This window comes from Aotus nancymaae, unplaced genomic scaffold (assembly GCF_030222135.1).
Source record: "Aotus nancymaae isolate 86718 unplaced genomic scaffold, 86718_ANA_hifiasm-v0.15.2.pri h1tg000025l, whole genome shotgun sequence".
Taxonomy (NCBI): Eukaryota; Metazoa; Chordata; class Mammalia; order Primates; family Aotidae; genus Aotus; species Aotus nancymaae.
The window spans coordinates 33926462-33948266 of NW_026988438.1; the positions used below are offsets into that span (position 1 = coordinate 33926462).

The 21805-nt window shown below is 39.6% G+C and overlaps 1 protein-coding gene across 5 annotated transcripts in view; it reads right to left on the reverse strand.

Moving 5' to 3' along the window:
* SNX10 (sorting nexin 10) overlaps positions 1–21805 on the reverse strand; it is a 76010-nt gene that overhangs the window by 6958 nt on the left and 47247 nt on the right. For all 5 annotated transcript variants that reach the window (XM_021670144.2, XM_021670145.2, XM_064380530.1 and 2 more), the window contains exons 3-5: positions 7119–7205; positions 3281–3381; positions 2783–2881 (exon numbers count right to left, since the gene is read on the reverse strand). In XM_021670144.2, coding sequence (XP_021525819.1) covers positions 2783–2881; positions 3281–3381; positions 7119–7205 — 287 coding nt within the window. The remainder of the gene's footprint in view (positions 1–2782; positions 2882–3280; positions 3382–7118; positions 7206–21805) is intronic.

The window sequence follows — 21805 nt, forward strand, 5'->3', positions numbered from 1 at the left end:
ATCACATCCAATTTCCCAAAGTGAACCTGGGTTGGGTGAGGGGAGGGGGCACCAGGGCAAAGACATGGAGGGTGCTAACTTACACAACTCGGGAAAGCACAGATCTGTAGGACACAAAAGGGAGGCTGGGGCACAGAGCCCAGGTGAGGCCTGAAGCCAGCCCTGTGGTGTCTGACTCCTCACTTCCTTCAGGTTTAGGCTGTATAGAAGCCCCAGCTTTCTTTTTTAAAATGAAATCTTAGCTTGGAGACAAATGTTCACATACCCCAGTGGAATAAATGATATCACAAGAGAACCACCTGCCGATTCCACGATTTGACAATCCAATCAAATGACAATCCAGATTCTGTGTTAATGAGTCTAGCCCTTGAGATGTACACAGTGCTCCCCACTAGAATGGAAGCGTCAAGAAGATAAGGACTTGTTCATTCTGTGCAGTCCTATGTCCATGGCACACATCCTGGCCCAAAGCATACACTTAATTAACATCTGAATGAAGGATCACTGCATGGTTTTTGGAGTTTTTTTCAAGTCCTTTTCATCTGTAGGACACAATCACCCAGTAAGGCTGGATATGTGTGGATAATATTATCCCAATCTATACCAAACAAAGGCTTAAAAGGAATGAAGTGACTATCACAAGGGCATGCAGCTGGAAAAAAAAACCAGGAACCATGATTATGGGAGACCTAGAACCTGCTCCTTGAGTACCTGAACCAGGATACTTTCTACCATGACATCTGCATCACATACATCCAGCAAACAGTCAAGCCATGCACTGTGCAAAAATAACCTGGCACAAGCATAACCCCACTATGCTGAATGACACTCACTGGGTCATTAATTTTGGTACATCAACTGTGGATAGAAAGGTTGTGTTCAAAACAGTGAAGTAATTCCTGGTCAAAAACACATACCCTGAGCTTAACTAGCAATATAATTCAGAGGCACATTCTGTCTTCCGACCTGAAGTAAGACCTCTACAGAAGACAAGCTGCCACAGCTCCCCCAGGACAACATCTATACTAGAGTGACAGGCAACTCTGTAGAATCAGGTGGCAGGGACCACATCACAAGGGAAAGGCCATCAGCCACCTGGGCCTCATAGAGACAATTAAAATCAGAGCTCTCCTTGAGGGGAAAGGGCAGGAAAAACTTGGCCAAGTCTCTGTCCTGCCATGCCTGTGATACCCCCCAAAAATACAATGAAATGTTTTTGGAGGACTTGGCTCTGCTCATCAGTTCTGGTCTCTTGCCATTTGTATTCCTCTGGCTTCTGTTCCTTTGCCCACTCTCCCTCAATTTATAATCTTGGATTTTTCTGTATGTCTCTAGGACACCTTCAAAGGAAAGACACTATGTCAATCTAATAAATATAAATATTCATGTGCATACTTAATACCCAAACCCTTTATGAGAGAGCCAAATGGGGAGGAGGCAGTATATTATTTCAGGCTAGGTCTAAGGTCCTATTTAGTGAACCCCAAAGGAGATGACTGATCCTGAAACTACTAGAAAAAGAATTCAAGAGTCTGGGAGATTGGGCCCTGTCACTAACTAGTAGTCACATGACTCAGCCTGTTTCCTCATCTACAAAATTGGAAATTAGAAAAGCAAAAGCTGTCTCATGTCTAAGTGCATTAAGACAACAACGGCCAACACAAAGATAGCACACATTCTATGCCAGACACTGTCGTGAGTGCTTTACAGTCAATAACTCATTTAAACTCTCAACAGCCCTATGAGGTAGGTACTATGATTACCCCATTTTATAGATGGGAAGACACAGTCAGAGGTGGTAAATTATCTGCCCAAGCTCCCAGCTATTAAGTGGCAGAGCCAGGTAGCCTGGCCTCAGCGCAAATCAACGCACTACATGGCCTCTAGCATTCTGGGTATTCTAGCATTTCAAAGAGTGGAGATACTATGAACTCCAGCGGCTTTAACTGCAGTACCCACCATCACAGAGTAATCCAGAGTTAACAACTCACTGAGATTGTTCACATGCCACCAAATACTCCTTTATAAACATTCCCTTCAAAGGTTAGAGTTAAACCATTAGAGGAACCCAGAGGATATTAGCAGCCCTTCATAGAGCTGATTTTGGTCTATAAATTCTAAGCATTGTAAACAAAGACAGTTTTTAAGAAGCGCCTTTTGGGCCAGTGGCTCACACTTGTAATCCCAGCACTTTGGGAGGCCAAGGCAGGTGTATCACCTGAGGTCGGGGGTTCAAGTCCAGCCTGACCAAAATGGAGAAACCCTGTCTCTAATAAAATACAAAAAAAATTACCCAGGCATGGTGGCGTATGCCTGTAATCCCAGCTACTAGGGAAGCTGAGGCAGGAGAATCACTTGAACCCAGGAGGTGGAGGTTGCGGTGAGCCGAGATCACGCCACTGCACTCCAGCATGGGCAACAAGATCAAAACTCCGTATCAGAAAAAAAAAAAAAAGCACCTTCTGATAATTAGGCATATTTGTTTCCTGACAAATTTTTGCTTTTGTCAGGTAAACTCCTGAGTAATTTGAATCTGCTTGACAGCTTAAGGGATCAAGTATTTGTTATCTACTTCAATTCATTCATTGTTTTCTTTCTAGAAGACTTGGTCCCAAATATGTACCAGATGATGTGAACCACAAGATGGTGCTCTAATATAGGAAATGGACCACTGGGTTTTGCATTTCAGAAACAGGAACATTCTTCCCCACACCATCATGCAGCTCTTGCAAAGCACTTGCTCACACTCCTTGTCTGGCCACAGAAGTTTCTGGACACTCACTTTCTAAGGAAATCTTCCAAACCCTGGCGACGCTGATCCACATGTTGGCGATTGTTCATGTTGAAAAATAGGTTTTTAGATGGAAGTTCTGGCAGTTGTCTTAGGAGAAAGAAAAAAAATTTTTTTTAATAATTAATTCAAGGTGCTTCTATTACAGAAATCCCTCAAAGTGAAGGCAAATTGTGTATGATTATTATTATCACACAGTTATTCTATAATTATGATTATACATTATATAGTTATATAATAAGGGTATGAGGAAATCAGTTAGCTTAAGGAAAAACCCATCTTTAAACATTTCTGAGGCCTTTCACGTTGGTGAAATTTAAGTGATAAATTTTAAATTCAGATGCAGTAGCTAAAAAACTAAAGCTACATATATTGTAATCAAGGCAAAAGCCTATAAAAATCCTTTGTATCTTATATATCTTAATGAACATCAATTTTAAACATTAAATATAATGACAAAATCTCCTCAAAATACTCTAAATCACTTACACCAGCAATGCATTACTTTGGAGTCTCTGCCTCAGCCACACGAATTCTCTATATCTTCTTCGTACACAGGACGTTTTCATTGTAAAACACATGCTATTAGTCTGTACAGAAAAAGTAGAAAGATATGAGTCTTACCTGAGAAAAAATGTATTCCTCGTATCTATAATTCACAATATGATCCCAGTATTCATTCTAAATAGGATTTAAATCACCAAACTTATATTTATGCCAGTACTCTGAAATCTTGCATATAACCCAGGAACATAACAGCCCTGAAGACAGCCGGGAGGATGGGAATGAGCAGTGCTGCCCCAGGGCGAGGTATGACCTGGGTCCTAAAGGAGCCGCCTACTCACCTATGAGCACTGCTTTCAAGAACAAATCATAAAAAATAAATCCTAACATATAAATGACAGGGAGGAGCTCAGGTTCATCTGCTGCATTTTACGGCCATCCATGTAAGCTAGAGGAGCCTTTGGGGCTTAGAGACACCTCCTTGGAGTCCTTTATGAGACATTGCAGAAACTTTCATCTCCTTGACATGGCCACCCTGCAGATCACACAAATCACCAGGAATCCTGAAATCACTTTTAAACTAGAGATCAGCCTTCCCTTCTTTATTGGATATGAGAATGAGCATGTCCAGGCCAGAGAGTGGCTGTGGTGCGTGGAGATAAGCATCTGGCATAGAGGACAGGCCGGCTGAAATTCCAGTCCTGGCTCTGCTACAGGGAAGTCACTCAGACTTCAGTTTCCTGAGTGCTAAAATGGGATGAACTAGCACATATCTAATTAACAGCGTGGTTGTGAGGCTTGATAATAAGCACTTGGCCAATGTTATCTATTAATATGATTATTAGTTACTAAGTGTTGGTTTCCTTCTAGCTACCCTAAGGCAGACTTGGAAAAAGCCACTTAAAGTGTACCCACGCTAAGCTCAGCCACAATGCCTCTACTTTAGGTAAATATGAGAGTAAATATACTCCTTCAAGTAAAACAAGAAACTAGCAAATATTTGTTTCTTCTGGGTTTTGAAAATACAAATATCTCTATTCTCTGTATTTATTTCAAAATCTGATTTTCTAATCTTTACTAAATGAGAAACAATTTTTTACCCCCAAGATCAGTACTATGTCAAAAATTACTATTCTACCACTTAATTTGCCCAGTGATTGTTTTCCTTGGGAAATCTAAGTAATTATGTGCATTCATTTTTATTTTTTATTTTTTTTGAGATGGAGTTTCACTCTTGTTGCCAAGGCTGGAGTGCAATGATGCAATCTCGGTTCAGCGCAACCTCCGCCTCCTTGGTTCAAGCAATTCTCCTGCCTCAGCCTCCCGAGTAGCTGAGATTACAGGCATGTGCCATCACGTCCAGCTAATTTTGTATTTTTAGTAGAGACAAGGTTTCTCCTTGTTAGGCTGGTCTCAAACTCCCAACCTCAGGTGATTCGCCCATGTCAGCCTCCCCAAGTGCTAGGATTACAGGCGTGAGCCACTGCGCCCAGCCACATTAGTTCTTAAACTGTTCTCATGAAATATATGACACGGTTTCTGGTATTCTCATGTTTCATAAAGTTCAGAAAACTTCAGAATGTAGACAGGTTAAGAGGCTCACCCCCAAGGTACCCACTGGTCTAAATCCCACTATCTTTAACATTATGGCAGCAAAACCCACTGGAAGGAGTTTGTGGCAGATGACATTCTGTGGGTGGACTTAGAGCACACTGGGGCCTAACTCTAATGTGCTCCTTGGGGACTAGGCTAGCAGACCATGTTATACCAGAACTAGTGCCCTAACGAGGCTTGAGCAGGTATCTTCCCAGTACCCTCTCCCTAAAGAATCCCAGACCACTGCAGGGACTCCTGACATCTCAGATACAGACTGGGTCAATTCAAATTCCCTTTAATTTTTCTGCTTACAACCACCATGGCTGTCAATAACTAAAAATCCACATGGTACCTACACCAGACTAAGGTTCATCCATAAGTCCTTCATTTGCAGGGAAGGTTCAGGGAAATATTTATGATGGCTACCCAGCTCTAGGGTCTACTAGTTTAAAATTCCAAGTAAATATTAAGATTCCAGAGTTACATGACATCATCTCCCTTGAGGTTAATTTAAACAAGTTTAAATTTAAACTTGTTTAAATTAACCAGCTTCTCTACCTCCAAAGCTCTATGGGTGTAACATCTAAGAGAAGCCAACCAGAACTCTCTAGCTCTGCCATCCACTTTTAATTGTATGAGAGGTGGAAGTCTCTTCAAGATTAGAAGATACTGAGTTCACTAACTGATTAAGTTCCTCTAAATCTATTTGCTTGTTTTGCTGTCCACCAAGCCCAGGCTTACCCATTGTCAATTTATTAGCATTTCAGAGAAGTGCCAGAACAGCATCAAATAATATTTGTGGAACCCATTATTTGTGGCTCTGGGTGGAGATTTCTGAATTTACATCAGGCTATTTGTAGAGCAGAGAAGAATCTATACTTTCATTACCTGCTGGGAATAATTAAATTTCATGCCTATCATGAAATGTGTGATAAAGACACACAATTTTTTTTTAGAGAAAGTTAGAAGGCAACTAAAAATATTTCATTTTACTTCAAATGCTTATTCTCATATAGTCATAATTTTCCACACAGAATGCAACTCTAGTGTGAGCTTATGAGTAAAACCAAAACAGAACCAAAACACGCGGCATATCCTGGAATGGCTTTACAACACAATCAAAAAAGCAGTTCTGAGTTTTTCCTTTATTTTCTAAGTTGGGGAAACTTCAAAGAAAAAAGAGAAGAGAAGAGAATTTAAAAAAAAAGAAAAGTTCTATGGCTAGTGTTTGGGTGTCCAACGTACCAAGTTAGCTATTTACGATGGAAGGATTAAATGATGGCTAAATTTTACTTCACTTGTGCTATTCAGTTATGGATACAATCTGGGCCAATTTCTGTGCTCCTGAGTTGAAGTAATTTAGTTTGCATCTGATATGCATCTGATTTAGATGCAAAAAGTATTATCCTAAAAATCAGGGGCCAATAAACTATAGCCCAAGGGCCAAATCCGGTCTGATATCTGACTTTGCACATAAAGTTTTATTGGAACACAATTATGATCATGTATGCATTGTCTGTGGCTGCTTGCCACCTGCAACAGCAGAAGTGAATAGTTTTGACAGGAACTGTATGACCCACAAACTGAAGATATTTACTACCTTTACAGAAAAAGTTTGCTTACCCTTGTTTAAGATGATCCCAGAAGGCCACATGCCACACAACATTGTTCAAGAGATTGTGACACAGTAGGACCCAAGCAAGGCACATCATTTCTAGTTGCTTACTCATTACATTAATTACTAAGATTCTAGACAAATTAATCACAATAATTGCACATATCCATTTCCCATCTTCTGATTCTATATGTAAAACACCACACATCTCTTTTCCAAAGAACTCTATATCCTCTCAAACTTTAACATTATCAGGCATTATATTATCCAGAAATATGCTATAGCAGATCATAAGAAATACCATTAATGAGCTATAAGTACTCTTTACCCATGCATTTTAGATGCATTCACATCTTTATATGTGAAGGCAATAAACATTAAAATATTAATATTAACAAAGGAACAATAAAGGATTCAAATAAGTAATTTTCCAACTTTAGGAACCATCTTACTATTTCAAGTAAGATAAAACATTAGTTGTAATCATTCAAATTCAGGTCTTTGAATTAGAAAAACTTTTACAAGTGTCACCTTTAAGTATTCCATAAAATGTATCCCATAAAAGTCCCTCAAAATTATACTCTTTCTACTGACTACTGACTACATACTTACATGAATACATATCTCATAGTCAATGTAAGAATGCCAGAAGTCCTCCTTCTGAATCCTAGGATCTCGAACCCAGACACTTACAAACTCCTGTAATGGCATCATAAACAAAAAAATATGTTTCAGAACTGCAAGTAGGACTGGAAAGAACTGAGACAAACGACTGCACTAAAACAAAACTGAAATGAGCTTTACCCAATGTGGTACTTGTAATCCTTTCAAAAACAAGAAGTAAAGTTAGTGAATCAGGAACCACGAGCAAATCCAGAAAACACTTTTGCCACATAATGGAATTTTTTAAATAATGTAAAACTGAGGTGGGTGCACTTCTGGATAGTTTTACAGGTTATCTGAAGACAAAGTATACTGCACAACTGATTTTTAATTTTTAATCACAAAATATTGGTTCAGAATTTTTTTTAATTTAAAAAGTGATAATTTCTTACTTTTGTCATCTCTCCAAATTGAAACTATGGGCCCTTCTGAATAAGCTGCTTCCTAGGACACAAATAAGAAAGGGCACCAGGCCAAGTATGGTGCCTCACACCTGTAATCCCAGTACTTTGGAAGGATCTCTTGAGCCCAGGAGTTTGAGACCAGCCTGGGCAACATGGCGAAATCCCATCTCTACAAAGAAAAAAAAAAAAAAAAAATTAGCCAGGCGCACTGCTGTGCGCCTGTAGTCCCAGCTACTCAGGAGGCTGAGGAGGGTGGATCACTGGAGCCCAGGAGGTGAAGGCTGCAGTGAGCCTTGATTGTGCCACTGCACTCCAGCCTGGGCAAAACTGCAAGACCCTGTCTCAAAAGAAAAAAAAGAGAAAGAAAGGATACCAAAGGTCATGGGAAAAGTAAGCAAAGAGGGTTGAAGTTGACTTTGTGCATGCAACCCAGCCGCGTGAGAATAAGCAGTAATAACTTATTAATAGAAAGATGAACACCTCCTTTTACATCCTTTTGTATTTTTAAAATACATTTCCCATACATTAAATCATTTCATCTTCATATCTTTGTGTTACATGTAAAAGTTAGAGATATTAAAAATCATATATAGTAGATAATTTTGTTCTTTTATAAAGATAAGAATAGGAAACATGGGGTAAAATTTAAAACAATACTTTTCAAGAGATGCTCTTTACTAAATAGGTTTAGTTTAAAAATATGAAAATGTACAGCAAAAAAGTATCATGTTTCACATGATAAGTTTTTAAGTGTAACTTATTTACTCAGTGATCATAAATTTGCTGAGTTTGACTTTAAATAATACAGCTTTTTGATAAGATTGGGACTTCAAGACTGGCATTCAGGCATTTCTTACTGCTTCCTGGGGCACATCTGAGAGGCAGGCTATGAACACTCAAGAGAAGTAAAAGAGAGATCAGGGGCTTTCTGGACAAAGCACCTCCATTGTGTCAGACAGATAATTAAATGAGACTCTTCATTAGACGATTTTTTTTAATCAAAAAAATACACCACATTCTTTGAAAGTAACTTTTGCCACCTATTAAGTTTCACCTTCTAGGGCAACATACAGTTTTTCCTTGCACTAGAGACTTCTGTCCTACTGCTTGTCTTCAGTAGACAGGGAGTATGAATTACTGTTCCAAAAAGTCTTATTTTAAAATATTTTCATTATGTATTTTTAAAATCATTTAGGGGGCAAATTAAGAACAAGATAGGCCGGGCACAGTGGCTCACGCCTGTAATCCCAGCACTTTGGGAGGCCCAGGCGGGTGGATCACCTGAGCTCAGGAATTCCAGACCAGTCTGGCCAACATGGTAAAACGCTGTTTCTACTAAAAATACAAAAATTAGCCGGGCATGGTAGCAGGCGCCTGTAATCTCAGCTACTTGGGAGATTGTGGCAGGAGAATTGCTGGAACTCGGGAGGCGGAGGTTGCAGTGAGCAGAGATGGCGCCATCGCACTCCAGCCCAGGCCGACAACAGCGAGACTCAGTCTCAAGAAAAAAAAAAAAAGAACAAGACAACAACATAGTGATGCTCTAAATGCTTTAGCCATTATTTCTTTTCTTTTTTCTGTTTTTTGAGATAGGGTCTCACCCTGGCACCCAGGCTGGAGTGCAGTGGTGCAATCTCAGCTCGCTGTAGCTTCCAACTTTAGGGCTAAAGTGATCCTCTTACCTAAACCAACCCCGCTCCCAGCAGCTGGACTACAGGCGGGTGCCACCATGCCCAGCTAATTTTTTAACTTTTTATAGAGACGAGGTCTCGATATGTTGCCCAGGCTGATCCCAAACTCCTAGGCTCAAGCAACCCTCCTGCCTCAGCCGCCCAAAGTGCTGGGATTATAGGCATGAGCCACTGTGCCCTGGCCATTATTATTTCTTCTTCTCTATTTCCTTTTTTTTAAATGCACATTAAGAGACAACCATTATTTCTTAAAATACATTCTAAATTAAGAGGAAATTTAAAAAATTTTTTATAAAAAAATAAATATTTTTTAATAAAAAAATTAGAGGAAATAAAAAAAAAATTTAAACCAAAGTATCCATAATAGCCCCTAACCACAATATGATATGGCACATTCTGCCCAGGGATGGAAACAGAAGCAAAAATCCAGGTACTCTGCTCTTGGTCTATGCTTTTCACCTCCATCTCTTGTCACTGTGTATGCATGTGTGTCTCTTAAATTCATTTTCCTATAGTACTTTTCACATACCCACAGTTCTCAGAATGAATGATCAATCATTTAAAATGAAAAATTCATTTTAATTTCACGGTGGCCCAATGCCAAGGCCTATGAATCAATGAACAGAAGGACAAATAGAAATAGGAGAGAAGCACAAGTCCATATATATATGTGTATATATACATATATATATATATATTTTTTTTTTTAGACAGGGTCCCGCTCCATCACCCAGGCTGGAGTACAGTGACACGATCTCGGCTCAATGCAACCTCCACCTCCAGGGTTCAAGCAATTCTCCTGCCTCAGCCTCCCAAATAGCTGGGACTACAGGTGTGTCTCACCACCACACCTGGCTAATTTTTGTATTTTTTTTTAGTAGAAACAGGGTCTCACTTCACGTTGGCCAGGCTGGTCTTGAACTCCTGACCTCGAGTGATTTGCCTAACTTGGCCTCCCAAAGTGCTGGGATTGTAGGCGTCAGCCACCACGCCCAGCCAAAAAATAATATATTAAAAACCATACTTTAACACTACACTGGTACAAAGGTGTATATATTAATATTACATAGTAAAACCTTTTCTTATCCTGAAAGTTCATTTTATTATTCTGATGTTAAAAGCAATTAAATCAGGGTATTAAATATAAGGTGGAAAGAAAAAAATAAAAGGAATTAAAATATTTTCGTGGGATCAGGTGTGGTTGCTCATGCCTATAATCCCACCACTTTGGGAGGCTGAGCCAGGAGGATCATGTGAGGTCAGGGGTTCGAGACCAGCCTGGCCAATGTGGTGAAACCATGTCTCTACTAAAAATGCAAAAATTAGCCAGGTGCGGCGGCAGGCGCCTGTAATCCCAGCAACTCAGGAGGCTGAGGCAGGAAAATCACTGGAACCTGGGAGGCAGAGGTTGCGATAAGCCAAGATCACACCACTGCACTACAGCCTAGGCAACAGAACGAGACTCCACCTCAAAAAAAAAAGAAAGAAAGAAAACATTTTCATGGGCCCCTAATAGTAGTATGGCCCTGGGCAATGGCTCTAACAGAGAAGCTGGCCCTGCCTTCACTGTGATTAAAGAAGGATGTTGACAACAGAGGACCAAGTCATCCTGCACCTTTTTCACAGAGACAATGCGGACAGCTCCCAGTCATCATCAGGTCACCTGATAGCCACATTCCCTCAGAAGGTGGTGGCAGCTTCACTTTTCCACTTAAGAGGCAGAAGTTCTTGGATATACCAAAAAGGGAGATTATTTCCAACAGCTCAGTGTTTCACATTAACAGTAGAAGACATGCACCCATTACTGATATAGCGAGCCTTCACACAGATTAAATAAATCAAAAAGAAAAGAAAACATATTTGTCAATTTGCCACAAATCTGTTATTGAAAAAAAGAATTGCTTTGGCATTATCTTTTATTTAAAAAGATAAAAGATTTGACTAAAAGGGAAGGGGATGTTGAGTACATATTCTAAAACCATGCTGGAAACAAAAATATCTTCTAAGAACACAGCAATGCATTTTAAATGCACTCAAAATTCAATGCAGCACTAAGACTCCACATATTTTTTCAATCCTGAAAATCTTTAACTTGGCGTGCTAAATATCACTATTCTCTTGTGGATGGCAAACTTTTCTTCCTTTTCTGCTCCCTGAAACATTTCTGTGCCCCTGAGAGCCATCCCAGGCCACTGTTCTTTGCACCCTATTGCAATTCTAGGGTGACCTCATCCAAACACATTCAACATCCTCGAATGAGTTGATGGTCCCCATCCAAAGCTCCATCCCAGTTCAGGTACCTCTCCCATGGATCCAGCCTCTAGCCTGATCCACCTAGAAGTCCCCTGAGTATGCTGTGCCCATACCCTTCCCACATCATCCTGCTTCCCTTCTCAGTGAAAAGCATCTCCCACCAACCCCAGCGAGAAACCCAGTTCTCCCAAACTTCTGTGTTTGACTCATTCCCCAAATCCACAAAGACCAAGTTCTTCAGAGTCATTCTTCTTGGAACCACCAACTATTCCCTCTGCTGTTCCCTTGGTTTAAGGACCTCTTTCCCAACATTAACGCAAGAACTGCTAATTTATCTCTGGGCCCATATCCAATGCATTCCCCACATGAAGACAAGAATGGCTCCACAACACATAACTGATGATGTTGCTTTCCTGCTGAAAATCCTTCAAAGGCTGCCCCATAACCTTCAAGATCAAGTTCAAACTCCTCAGCTAGTACAATACAGCCTTTCATGATTTTCACTCTGCTTATCTTCAAAGGCTAAGTGTAGGTCCCCATATGCAACATGCCACTTCACACTTCCATGCCTTTGACCAAGCTATTCTCTTTGCCTGGATTGCTGGGCCACACTACTGCCCTTTTAAATTTTTTTTAAATCTTCTCTTTTCCTCTACTATTTTTTGCTAACTGCAATTCATTTTTCAAATGCAATTTGGTCACCACTTTTTCTGGGAACCCTTCTCAGATTCACTCAGTCTGACTTATTTAACCCTCCTCTGAGCCCCTAACATCTCTGGGTTGCCTTGGGCATAGTCCCTGCTCACCACGACCTACCGTGCTGTATTGTAATTACCTGTAGGCCTCCTCTAACAGGCGCTAAGCTCCTGTAGGGCAGCTTAGGCTGTCTTGTAAGACTTGAATGCCTGATACATCCAATGCATTCTCTTAGTATCATTTAATGAATAAATAAATGCCTGCAGGAATAAATAAACTGCCTTCAGGGAAAGAAGATCAAACTTCACTTGAAATTAAAACATCATCTACGTGGATTCTTGGGCTCCATGAATTAATGATAAGTTATTTAGCAGCTGGTCTAAAGTTTATCTTAATTTAACAAACCCCTTCCTCTAAGGATGTGCCAATTAACAACATAAGGATACAAGAGCAATGTTTAAGATCTGGGAGAACAAACTGTTTTCCAGCACCCTGAAGAACTCCGGAAGCACCTATTTACATAGAAATAATTGAAAATCCTTCTGATAGCTTCAATAACTTGGTCCCCTAAGACTTACACCAGGCAACAATTTGTTAGCCTAGCTAGAGTTAAAATATGTACTTGAAAGTAATAAAAATACATTTATTTTAAAATATTCTATAATTCACATGGGTCTCCCCCTCCCCCACTCTGCAATTAGCAGGAATTAGTGAAGTTTCGCCATACTCTCTGCTACAAATAGCACACCCAGGAAGCCAAGGTTCACCTCTAATCTCTTAATTAGACGCATCCCTCACGACACTGCCCGCCATCCTTCAAAGGAATGTTGACAGGCTGTCAGCCACAGAGGACAGTTTCACAGCCCCTTACCTAGAATCATATGGATTTCCTAGGAAAATTGCTTCAGCAGCTGCAGTTAGTCTATTTAATAACCTTATTAAACACTTTAATGACTTCTTGGGCCTAATGACTATATGTAGTATGAAAAAGCCAGGAAGAGTGGAATTAAAAATTTAGACTAACTGTCCCTACTGTTCTCCATGTGAAAACAGACTTCTAAAGAAAGGCAGACTCCTAGACTCTTTGGAGATCTAATTCCTGTGTTCTCCTATAATAATCACCCTCTGATTTCAATGTACCCTGTTTTGCCCCCATTCCCACACCCCAGGCTTGACCATTATCCACTTCTACCCTGTCCTTTTTTTCTTAGCCCGTACATGAAATGAAACTAATAATAAAAATAACTGTATTGTATTTATACAAGGACACTTGACATGTGGCAGGCATTGCACTGTTTCACAAATGTTTTCCTTCAATCTTTCCAACAACTCTCAGAGCTCAATATATTCTCATCCTACTTACAGATTTTAAAAATGAGGTTTCTAAAGCTTAAGCAACTGGCCCAAAGTCAAATGACCAGGCTAAGCTAGGCTTCAAACTCAGATCTGCCTTGTCCCAAAGACTGTACTCTCAAACATGTTCTATCTAGTGATTCTTACAGTAATAATAAATATTAGGCAATTTCCAATTTTACTGTAATTGCATTGTTTTGGATGGGGACGTTTTTTCTGCTTTTATTAGCTAAAATACCAATTCAAACAACATGCTCTTCTCAAACTCTGTCCTTCTGGGTTCTTAAAGCTTTGTATTTCATTTTTGTATTTCTAGCACCAAGCATGGTACTAGCACATAGTAAGTGCATATTAAATGTTTCGGAATTAACCAACTGATTACAAGTAAGATTTTTTAAAAGGCAGAGGTTCTCTATGCTGAAAATCATAAGATGCTATTGAAAGAAATCAAAGCAGAGACATACTATGTTCATAAATTGGAAGACTCAACATAGTAAAGAGATAAATTCTCCCCCAATTGATCTGTAAGTTTAACACAATTCCTATAAAAAATCTCAGCAAGATTCTCTTTAAAGACACAGATGGGCCTATATTAAAATTTATATAGAAAAGGAAAGGTCTTAGAATAGCCAAAACATTTCTGAAAAAGAATAAAGTGGGAGGAAGCCTTCTTCCCAATGTTAAGGCTTGGGAAGTAGCAAGACAATGGAGTCCTAGAGAAGGACAGACACAGTAGATCAATGAAATGCAGAACAGAAAACCCAGAGACAGACCGACACAAATATACCCACTTGACAAAGGTGCAAAAAAAAATTCAGTGGAGAAGAAAAAGCCTCTCAACAAATGATTATGGAGCAACTGGACATCCATAGGCCAAGAGATGAACCTCAACCTAAAGCTTGCACCTTATACAAAACTCAACACTAAACAAACCACAGATGTAAATGTCAAACATAAAGCATCAGAGAAAACTTTTAGAAAAACTTTTAGAAAAAAAAATTCAGAGAAAATCTTTCAGCCTAGTACTAGGAGAAGAGTGCTTAGACTTGATCTCAAAAGGGCAATCCACAGAGGGATAATCAATTAAGCTTCACCAAACTAAAAATCTTTGCTCTGCAAAAGACACCATGAATAAGGTCAAAAAAGCACATTACAGATTGGAAGAAATATTTGCAAATTACACATCCCACAAATGACTTGCATTTAGAATACTTTTTTTTTTTTTTTTTAAATAACCTCTTAGACGGACGAGGTGGCTTTCTCTTGTAATCCCAGCACTTTGGGAGGCCAAGGTGGGAGTATCCCTTGAACTCAGGAGTTCAAGACCAGCCTGGGCAACATGGTGAAACCCCATCTCTATGAAACATTTAACAATTATTTAAAAATTAGCTGAGTGAGGTGGCTTGCACTTGTAGTCCCAGCTACTCAGGAAGCTGAGGTGGGAGGATTGCTTGAGCCTGGTGGGTGGGTGGGTGGGAGGTTGCAGTGAGCCGAGATCACGCCACTGCACTCCAGCCTCAGCAACAGACAGACCCTGTCTCAAAATAAACTCATTCACTCACTCTAAAAACTCAATATTTAAAAAACAGAATTCAATTAGAAAACAGGCAAAAGACATGAAGAGACATTTCACCCGAAGAGGGCATACAGATGGCAAAAAAGCATGTGGAAAGATGTTCAATATCATTAAACACCAGGAAAATACAAATTAACCCCACGGTGATATAGCATACATACCTATTACAGTTTCTATGGAGAGCCACACTATTTTTTATTTTAGCCATTGTGATAGGTGTGTTTTTAAAATTTCCCATCATAGCCTAGCTTGAATCTTTGTAGCATAGTAAAAATGCGTAGGTGTTAACTGTAAAAATATTTACTTAGATTACAGAAATATCACAAAAGACAAAAGCTAATAAAGCAGAATGTCTAGGTGTTAAGTGAATATTAATTTTTCATAGCTTTGATAAGAATTTTCTATCATAAAAATGTAAGCTTGTCTCAGTTTGTTCTTCCTTCTTGGGACATTTTTTTCCTACTTCGAAGTAGTGTTTTACAGGTTCATGTATTTAAACTGGAGACTTATTCATTCATTCATTCACTTAAAATATACTGTGCACCAACAATGTGCTAGGTACTTTTCTATACAACTAATGATTATAGAATTTACCAATGTCTTAATCACCAGAGTGCTATTCAGGACCCCCATATAACAATCTCACAACTAAAATCTAGCATATTTGACATGCTATATTCTTTACAAATAACAATAGAAAGGCAGAAGGAATATACCAAATAACCTTCCTTTATTTCCTAAAACAACTGTTAACAAATAACTTAAAGGACATATGACAAGTGGTATTACTTGCCACTCTATAGCATGGAGTATGTTTAAATACCATCCTCTGGTGGTACTGAATGATGATTTTTTGAACAGCTTTTATTACTTCAGGATAAACAACTGTGGATGAGATTTAGCTAGACCTGCCTTTTACATGATTTGTAACAGTTCATGAAGTTGCAAGTTTCTTTACACAAGTAGTATCCCAAATCAGCAAGAGTTACCTTTTCATATCTCATAACACATTAGGAAAAGTGCAGTTAAAATTAAAAAAAAAAAAACCCTCGTCTTTTGCAACAAGAAATAATTGGCATCCACAAGGATGCAATCAGCAAAATCTAGAATGTGAAAATCTCTATAAGGCAAACGATGCAATTTCTTCAACAAATAAATTGCAAAAGGGAGAAAAGAGAGAATTAAAGACTTTAAACAACGTTATCAACCAAATGCAATATGTGGTCCTTATCTGAATCCTAATTAAATAGATAATTAGAACAACCAGCTATATAATTTTTTTTCAAAATAATCAAGGTAATTTGAACACTGAATATTTGATGATATGAAGCAATTGTTTAATTATTTAACATGAGATAATGTGGTCCATTTTTTAAAAGGTCATTTGTTAGAAATGCATACTGAAATATTTACAGATGAAATTATATAATATCTAGAATTCATTTCCAAATAATTTACTGTGGTAGCAGGAGGAAATAGGTGGGGTAGGGGTATAGCTTGGCTATGAGTTAATAATGAGAGTAAATTGTTGAAGCTGAGTGGTAGGTACATACATGGGGGTTCATTATATTGTCATCTCTACCATTATATTATCATCTTTACCTTGTGTATTCTTTTGTTTCGGGGGTTTAAAAGGCAAGGTCTCACTCTGTTGCATAGGGTGGAATGCAGTGGTTATTCATGATTGCTCACTGTAGCCTCGAACTTCTAGGCTCAAGTGATCCTCCCACATCGGCCAAGTAGCTGGAGTTACTGACACGCACCACCACACCCAGCTTTATGCAATTTTGTAACACAGATGTGAGTATTTATATAGGTATAAATACTATTTTGTTTACTGGTTTATTCACCATACAATCTTTCAGAAATCTTTTTATGTGACCATATATACGTCAATGATATTTGTTTTAAAATAAACTTTTTTATTTTAAACAGTTTTAGATATAGAGAAATTATGAAGATGGTACAAAGAGGTCCTATATACTCCACACTCAACTTCCCCTATTATTAACATTTTATATTAGTAAATTCATTAATCAATACTGACATTATTATTAACTGAAGTCCATACTTTATTAAGATTTCTTTAGTTTTCACCTAATGTCATTGATCTGTTCCATGATCCCACCCAAGCTACATTATATTTAGTCATTGTGTTTCCTTGGGCTCCTCTTGTCTGTGACAGTTTCTCAGGTGTTCCTTGTTTTTCACTGTCAAGGGTGACCTTGACAATTTGAGGAGCCCTGGTAGGTATTTTGCAGAATGTCTCTAATTGGGATTTATCTGATGCTTTTCTCATTATTAGATTGGTGTCATAGGTTTTTGGAAGGAAGGCCACCCATTTCAGAGGGTAAAGTGCCATTTTTATCACTTCAAGGGCACATGCTATCAATGTAGCATCACCATGGTGTTAACAGTGATCACCTGGCTGAGGAAGTGTTTGTCAGATTTCTCCACTGTAAAGTTATTCTTTTTTCATTTCTTAACAAATGTGAAGATGAATTTATGTTTACTAATTCTTTCTTTTTTTAAGCCACTTCTAATTTAAACAGAGCTGGTGAAGTATTTCTTGAAATGTGTTAGAACACTAAGCTGGAAGAATGAGATATTAAACTATAAATTCTATATGATCTCAGTTTTCTAAAAATGACATATACATATGTATAGAAAAAGACTAGAAAGAAATATCCTCAAGTTTTATTTTTCCTGTATACTTTTCCAAAATGTTCTGCAGTGAACAATTATTTTAAAATCTGGAAGAAGGGTTAAAAAACAAAAAAAAAGAAGGAAGACCTTTCTCTGGGACAGGCTCAGAAAAAAATATCAGAGTCCTCACAGTAACTGTAACACAAATGTAGTGCTCAGAATGAGAGCAGCATTCTCTGAAACCTAGTGTGTATGTGTGAAGACAATATTCCCGGCTACTTTTCTTTGCTTACAGAAGACTGTAAATTGCCTCTTATGGAAACTTAGCTATTTTTCAAACAGGAACACTTAATAACTGAGTATAACAGAGACTGAGAATTGATGTAGAGAGGCTGGGAGATGAAAAAGGGAGGAAGAAGAAAGGAGGGAGAGGGGAAAAACAAATTTAGGTTTTGGGGAGTGGGAAAATGTTTTGTCTTGTTGCTTCCCATCAAAGTACCCAGCATCACAGGCTCCTAGATAATATTATTTATTTGTTAATGATATTCATCAGTTCCAGCCCAGTCAGTTTCCAGTCCGTTTCCCACTATCAAAAGCATGCTTTCCTAGATAGACCAAGTCCAAAATATTACCGCAGGTCAGCATAAGCATATCTTGGACATGGCTGCTCATCCAAAATGGCAACATATCCCTCCCTGCCTGCTCTCCCCATAGCACCCCATCTCCTCCCTCAGTGGTGGGGTCCTCATGGTTTGTGCAACTCTCTGGGGCCCACTCCGGCCTGCCCTACTCAGGATATTCCCTGCCAAAGAACTGATGGATGTATCTTCGCTAAGGCGTCAACAACCAGTAGTGCCCAGAAGCTGCTGTTATACCTACTATGAAGTATGTGCATTTTGGAAGGGAAAAAGCACTTGTCCTAAAGGGATAAATCTCTAAAAGGAGAATGCAGCCATCATGATCCAGGAGAGCAGGGGAGACATGCACGCATGCGCATATATGTCCAAAAAGGGTTTCAGCCTGCACTTCAGGTCACATCACACAGGGAGGAACAGTTTAGTTATACTAAGTGAGCCCTGGGCCAAGGAAAGAGCACAGTGCCCTTATGGAGGGAGCAGCAGCATAACAGGCGCCTGGGAGAGAGAACGTCCAACTCCATGAAATGGACTGTGTCCAGTCAGAGCAAATGCTCACTCATACACCCCATAAGATGAGTTCCAAGAAGCTGAGGCAACCATTCTGAGTAGGGCAGAAAAATCAAACAGCTCAGTCTGGACATTCGAATATTAAAAGAACAAAAATGCCTAGCTCCACAAAAGACACTGTCTGAAACATGCTTCCTGTCACAGCCACCTGCCTTTCCATTTGGAATCTGGGTTCTGTCTCATTAAACAGAAGAGTTGATTCAGTTGGGTCCATCTAATTATTCTTATTAAAATATGTAACCATAATATTTTAATTGTAAATTAAAGTTGCACGCATGAATGAATCTGAATTCATTTTAATTTCACAATGGCCCAATGCCAAGGCCTTTTTATGGAGAAGATCCATCAGCTAGGATACTGCTCTCCTGGGAATTCAAACCAATGTGCAAATGGAACATGTTTAACTAACAAGGGAGATTCTCACTCCCTTTTCTCCTCTTTCTAGATTTATTACAGTCATAAAGCTGTTTTAACAAGAGCGACTACATTTGATTCCTCACCCTCAAAATGTTAAAAAAAAAAATTACTAAATGTTAAAATTAATACTACCAATTAGATAGAACCAAGATGTCACTCCCAGCCTGTATGAATCTTGTACAAGGATGGTAAATAAATCTCAATTCACGTGCCAACCTCATGATTAATTAGTAATGTCTGCTGTGGGTGCTGAGAGGAAAGTGCTACTCAGTGTACCCTCAGTCTAGATTCCAAAACAATCAGTCCTACTGCATTTGGTGCTTACATATTCCATTAGGTGGAACCTGAATTACTTTCCACTAAACAACCAGACACTAAGATATTGAAAGGCTCGACCTAAACCTTCTCTATTTCTAACTGGCATTGACGACAGGCTGCTGCTGGGGAGGTGACTAGATAAATATATCTTTTACAGTTAAAGGTTTAGAAAGCTGCTTCTTGACTTCTAGGATAAGGAGAAGTTAGCCAGTCAATACAGTGTGAAGGCTAGGGGAAGAGATTACTCCAGGCAGTGGAAAAAAACATGTGTAAAAGTCCATGAGGGTGAGAATGCATGGAACATTCAAGGCTCTAAAATAAGCTCTGAAATAAGGAACAAGAAGTGCACTTGAGTGGCAGGTGGGGGGCAAGAGAGAAGTTTGGAGAAAGAAGCAGGTTTGGATCTTGCAGAGTGCTAGAGACCATGTGCAGGTGTTTTGACTTTGTTTTAAGAGCAATGGATTTGAAGCCAGGCAATCATTCTAGCTATACCAAGTGACTCTGCACACTGTCACACATGGGTGCTGAGAGGGTAACTCCACCCGAGACTCCTTTGGGAGGACTTTGTTTTAAGAGCAATGGATTTGAAGCCAGGCAATCATTCTAGCTATACCAAGTGACTCTGCACACTGTCACACATGGGTGCTGAGAGGGTAACTCCACCCGAGACTCCTTTGGGAGGATGACCAGAAGCTCCACTCTTGGACCCCACCTGACTGCCCACGTGTCCAGCTCTTGCTTTGGCTGGTTCTCATTTGTGTTCTTTTTCTATAATAAGTAGTATCTGTGAGGATAACAGCTCTGAGTTCTGTTTTTCTCGTAAATTATTAAACTTGAAAGTGGTTCGGGAAAGCCCCAAACTTGTAATTGGTGTTGGAGGCAAGGGCAGTCCTATGGGAACTATGCCCTTAGCCTTGCAGTTTCATTAAGTTCATGGGCGGGTATTTCCCAGAGCAAGCAGCTTGGTCTCAGTATTACTTAGTACAAGATGGAAAAAGGATGCATGGTCTAGGTATTGTGTAAGGTCACCTTTGGGGGTGGAAGTGAGGGGGACTGACTGGAAAGGGGCACAAGGTACCTTCTGGGGAGCCGGAAACATCTATACTTTGATCTGAGTGGTAGTTACACAGGTGTGTAAAAATCCATTTAGGCCATGCTCAGTGGCTCATGCATGTAATCCCAGTTCTTTGGGAGGCTGAGGCAGGAGGATCACTTGAAGCCAGAAGTTCGAGACCAGTCTAGGCAACAAAGAGAGACTCTGTCTCTATTTAAAAAAAAAAATCCATTGAGCTATATACATAAGATTAGGACACCTTATGCATTTTACTGTACATATTATAGCCCAGTTTTTTGTTTTTTGTGAGTTTTCTTCTGAGACAGATTCTCACTCTGTCACCCAGGCTGGAGTGCAGCAGTGTGATCTCAGCTCACTGCAACCTCCACCTCCCAGGTCCAAGAGATTCTTGTGCCTCAGCCACCCAAGTAGCTGGAACTACAGACGTGTGCTACTACACTTGGCTAATTTTGGTACTTTTAGTAGAGATGGGGTTTTCCCATGTTGGCCAGGCTGGTCTCGAACTCCTGACCTCAAGTAATCCAATCATCTCAGCCTCTCAAAGTGCTGGGATTACAGGCATGAGCCATAGTGCCCAGCCAATTTTTCTGGTTTTTGGTTTTTGGTTTGAGATACGGTCTTGCTCTGTCACCTGGGCTGAAATGTGGTGGCGTGATCTTAGCTCACTAGAACCCCTGACTTCTGGGCTCAAGCTATCCTCCCACCTCAGCCTCCTGAGTACCTGGGACCACAGGCACACACACAACCATGCCCGTCTAGCCAAATTTTTAAAAGCTAAAAAACAAACAAAAACACTGCCTTTGAAAATGGGGGAGCCCAGCCTAGGGTTAAGTGATGCAAGTGATCTGGACTGCTGAGGAGAACCTGAAGCCAAAGATAGGGCTGAAATTAAGAATGTGAGAGCTAGCAAAGGACTTTCTGGAAAGATTCTCTGAAATAAATTGTTAAGTGCTTTCAATCTGGGCAGGGTGAGCTGGGACCATGAGACTATGTGAATGTGTG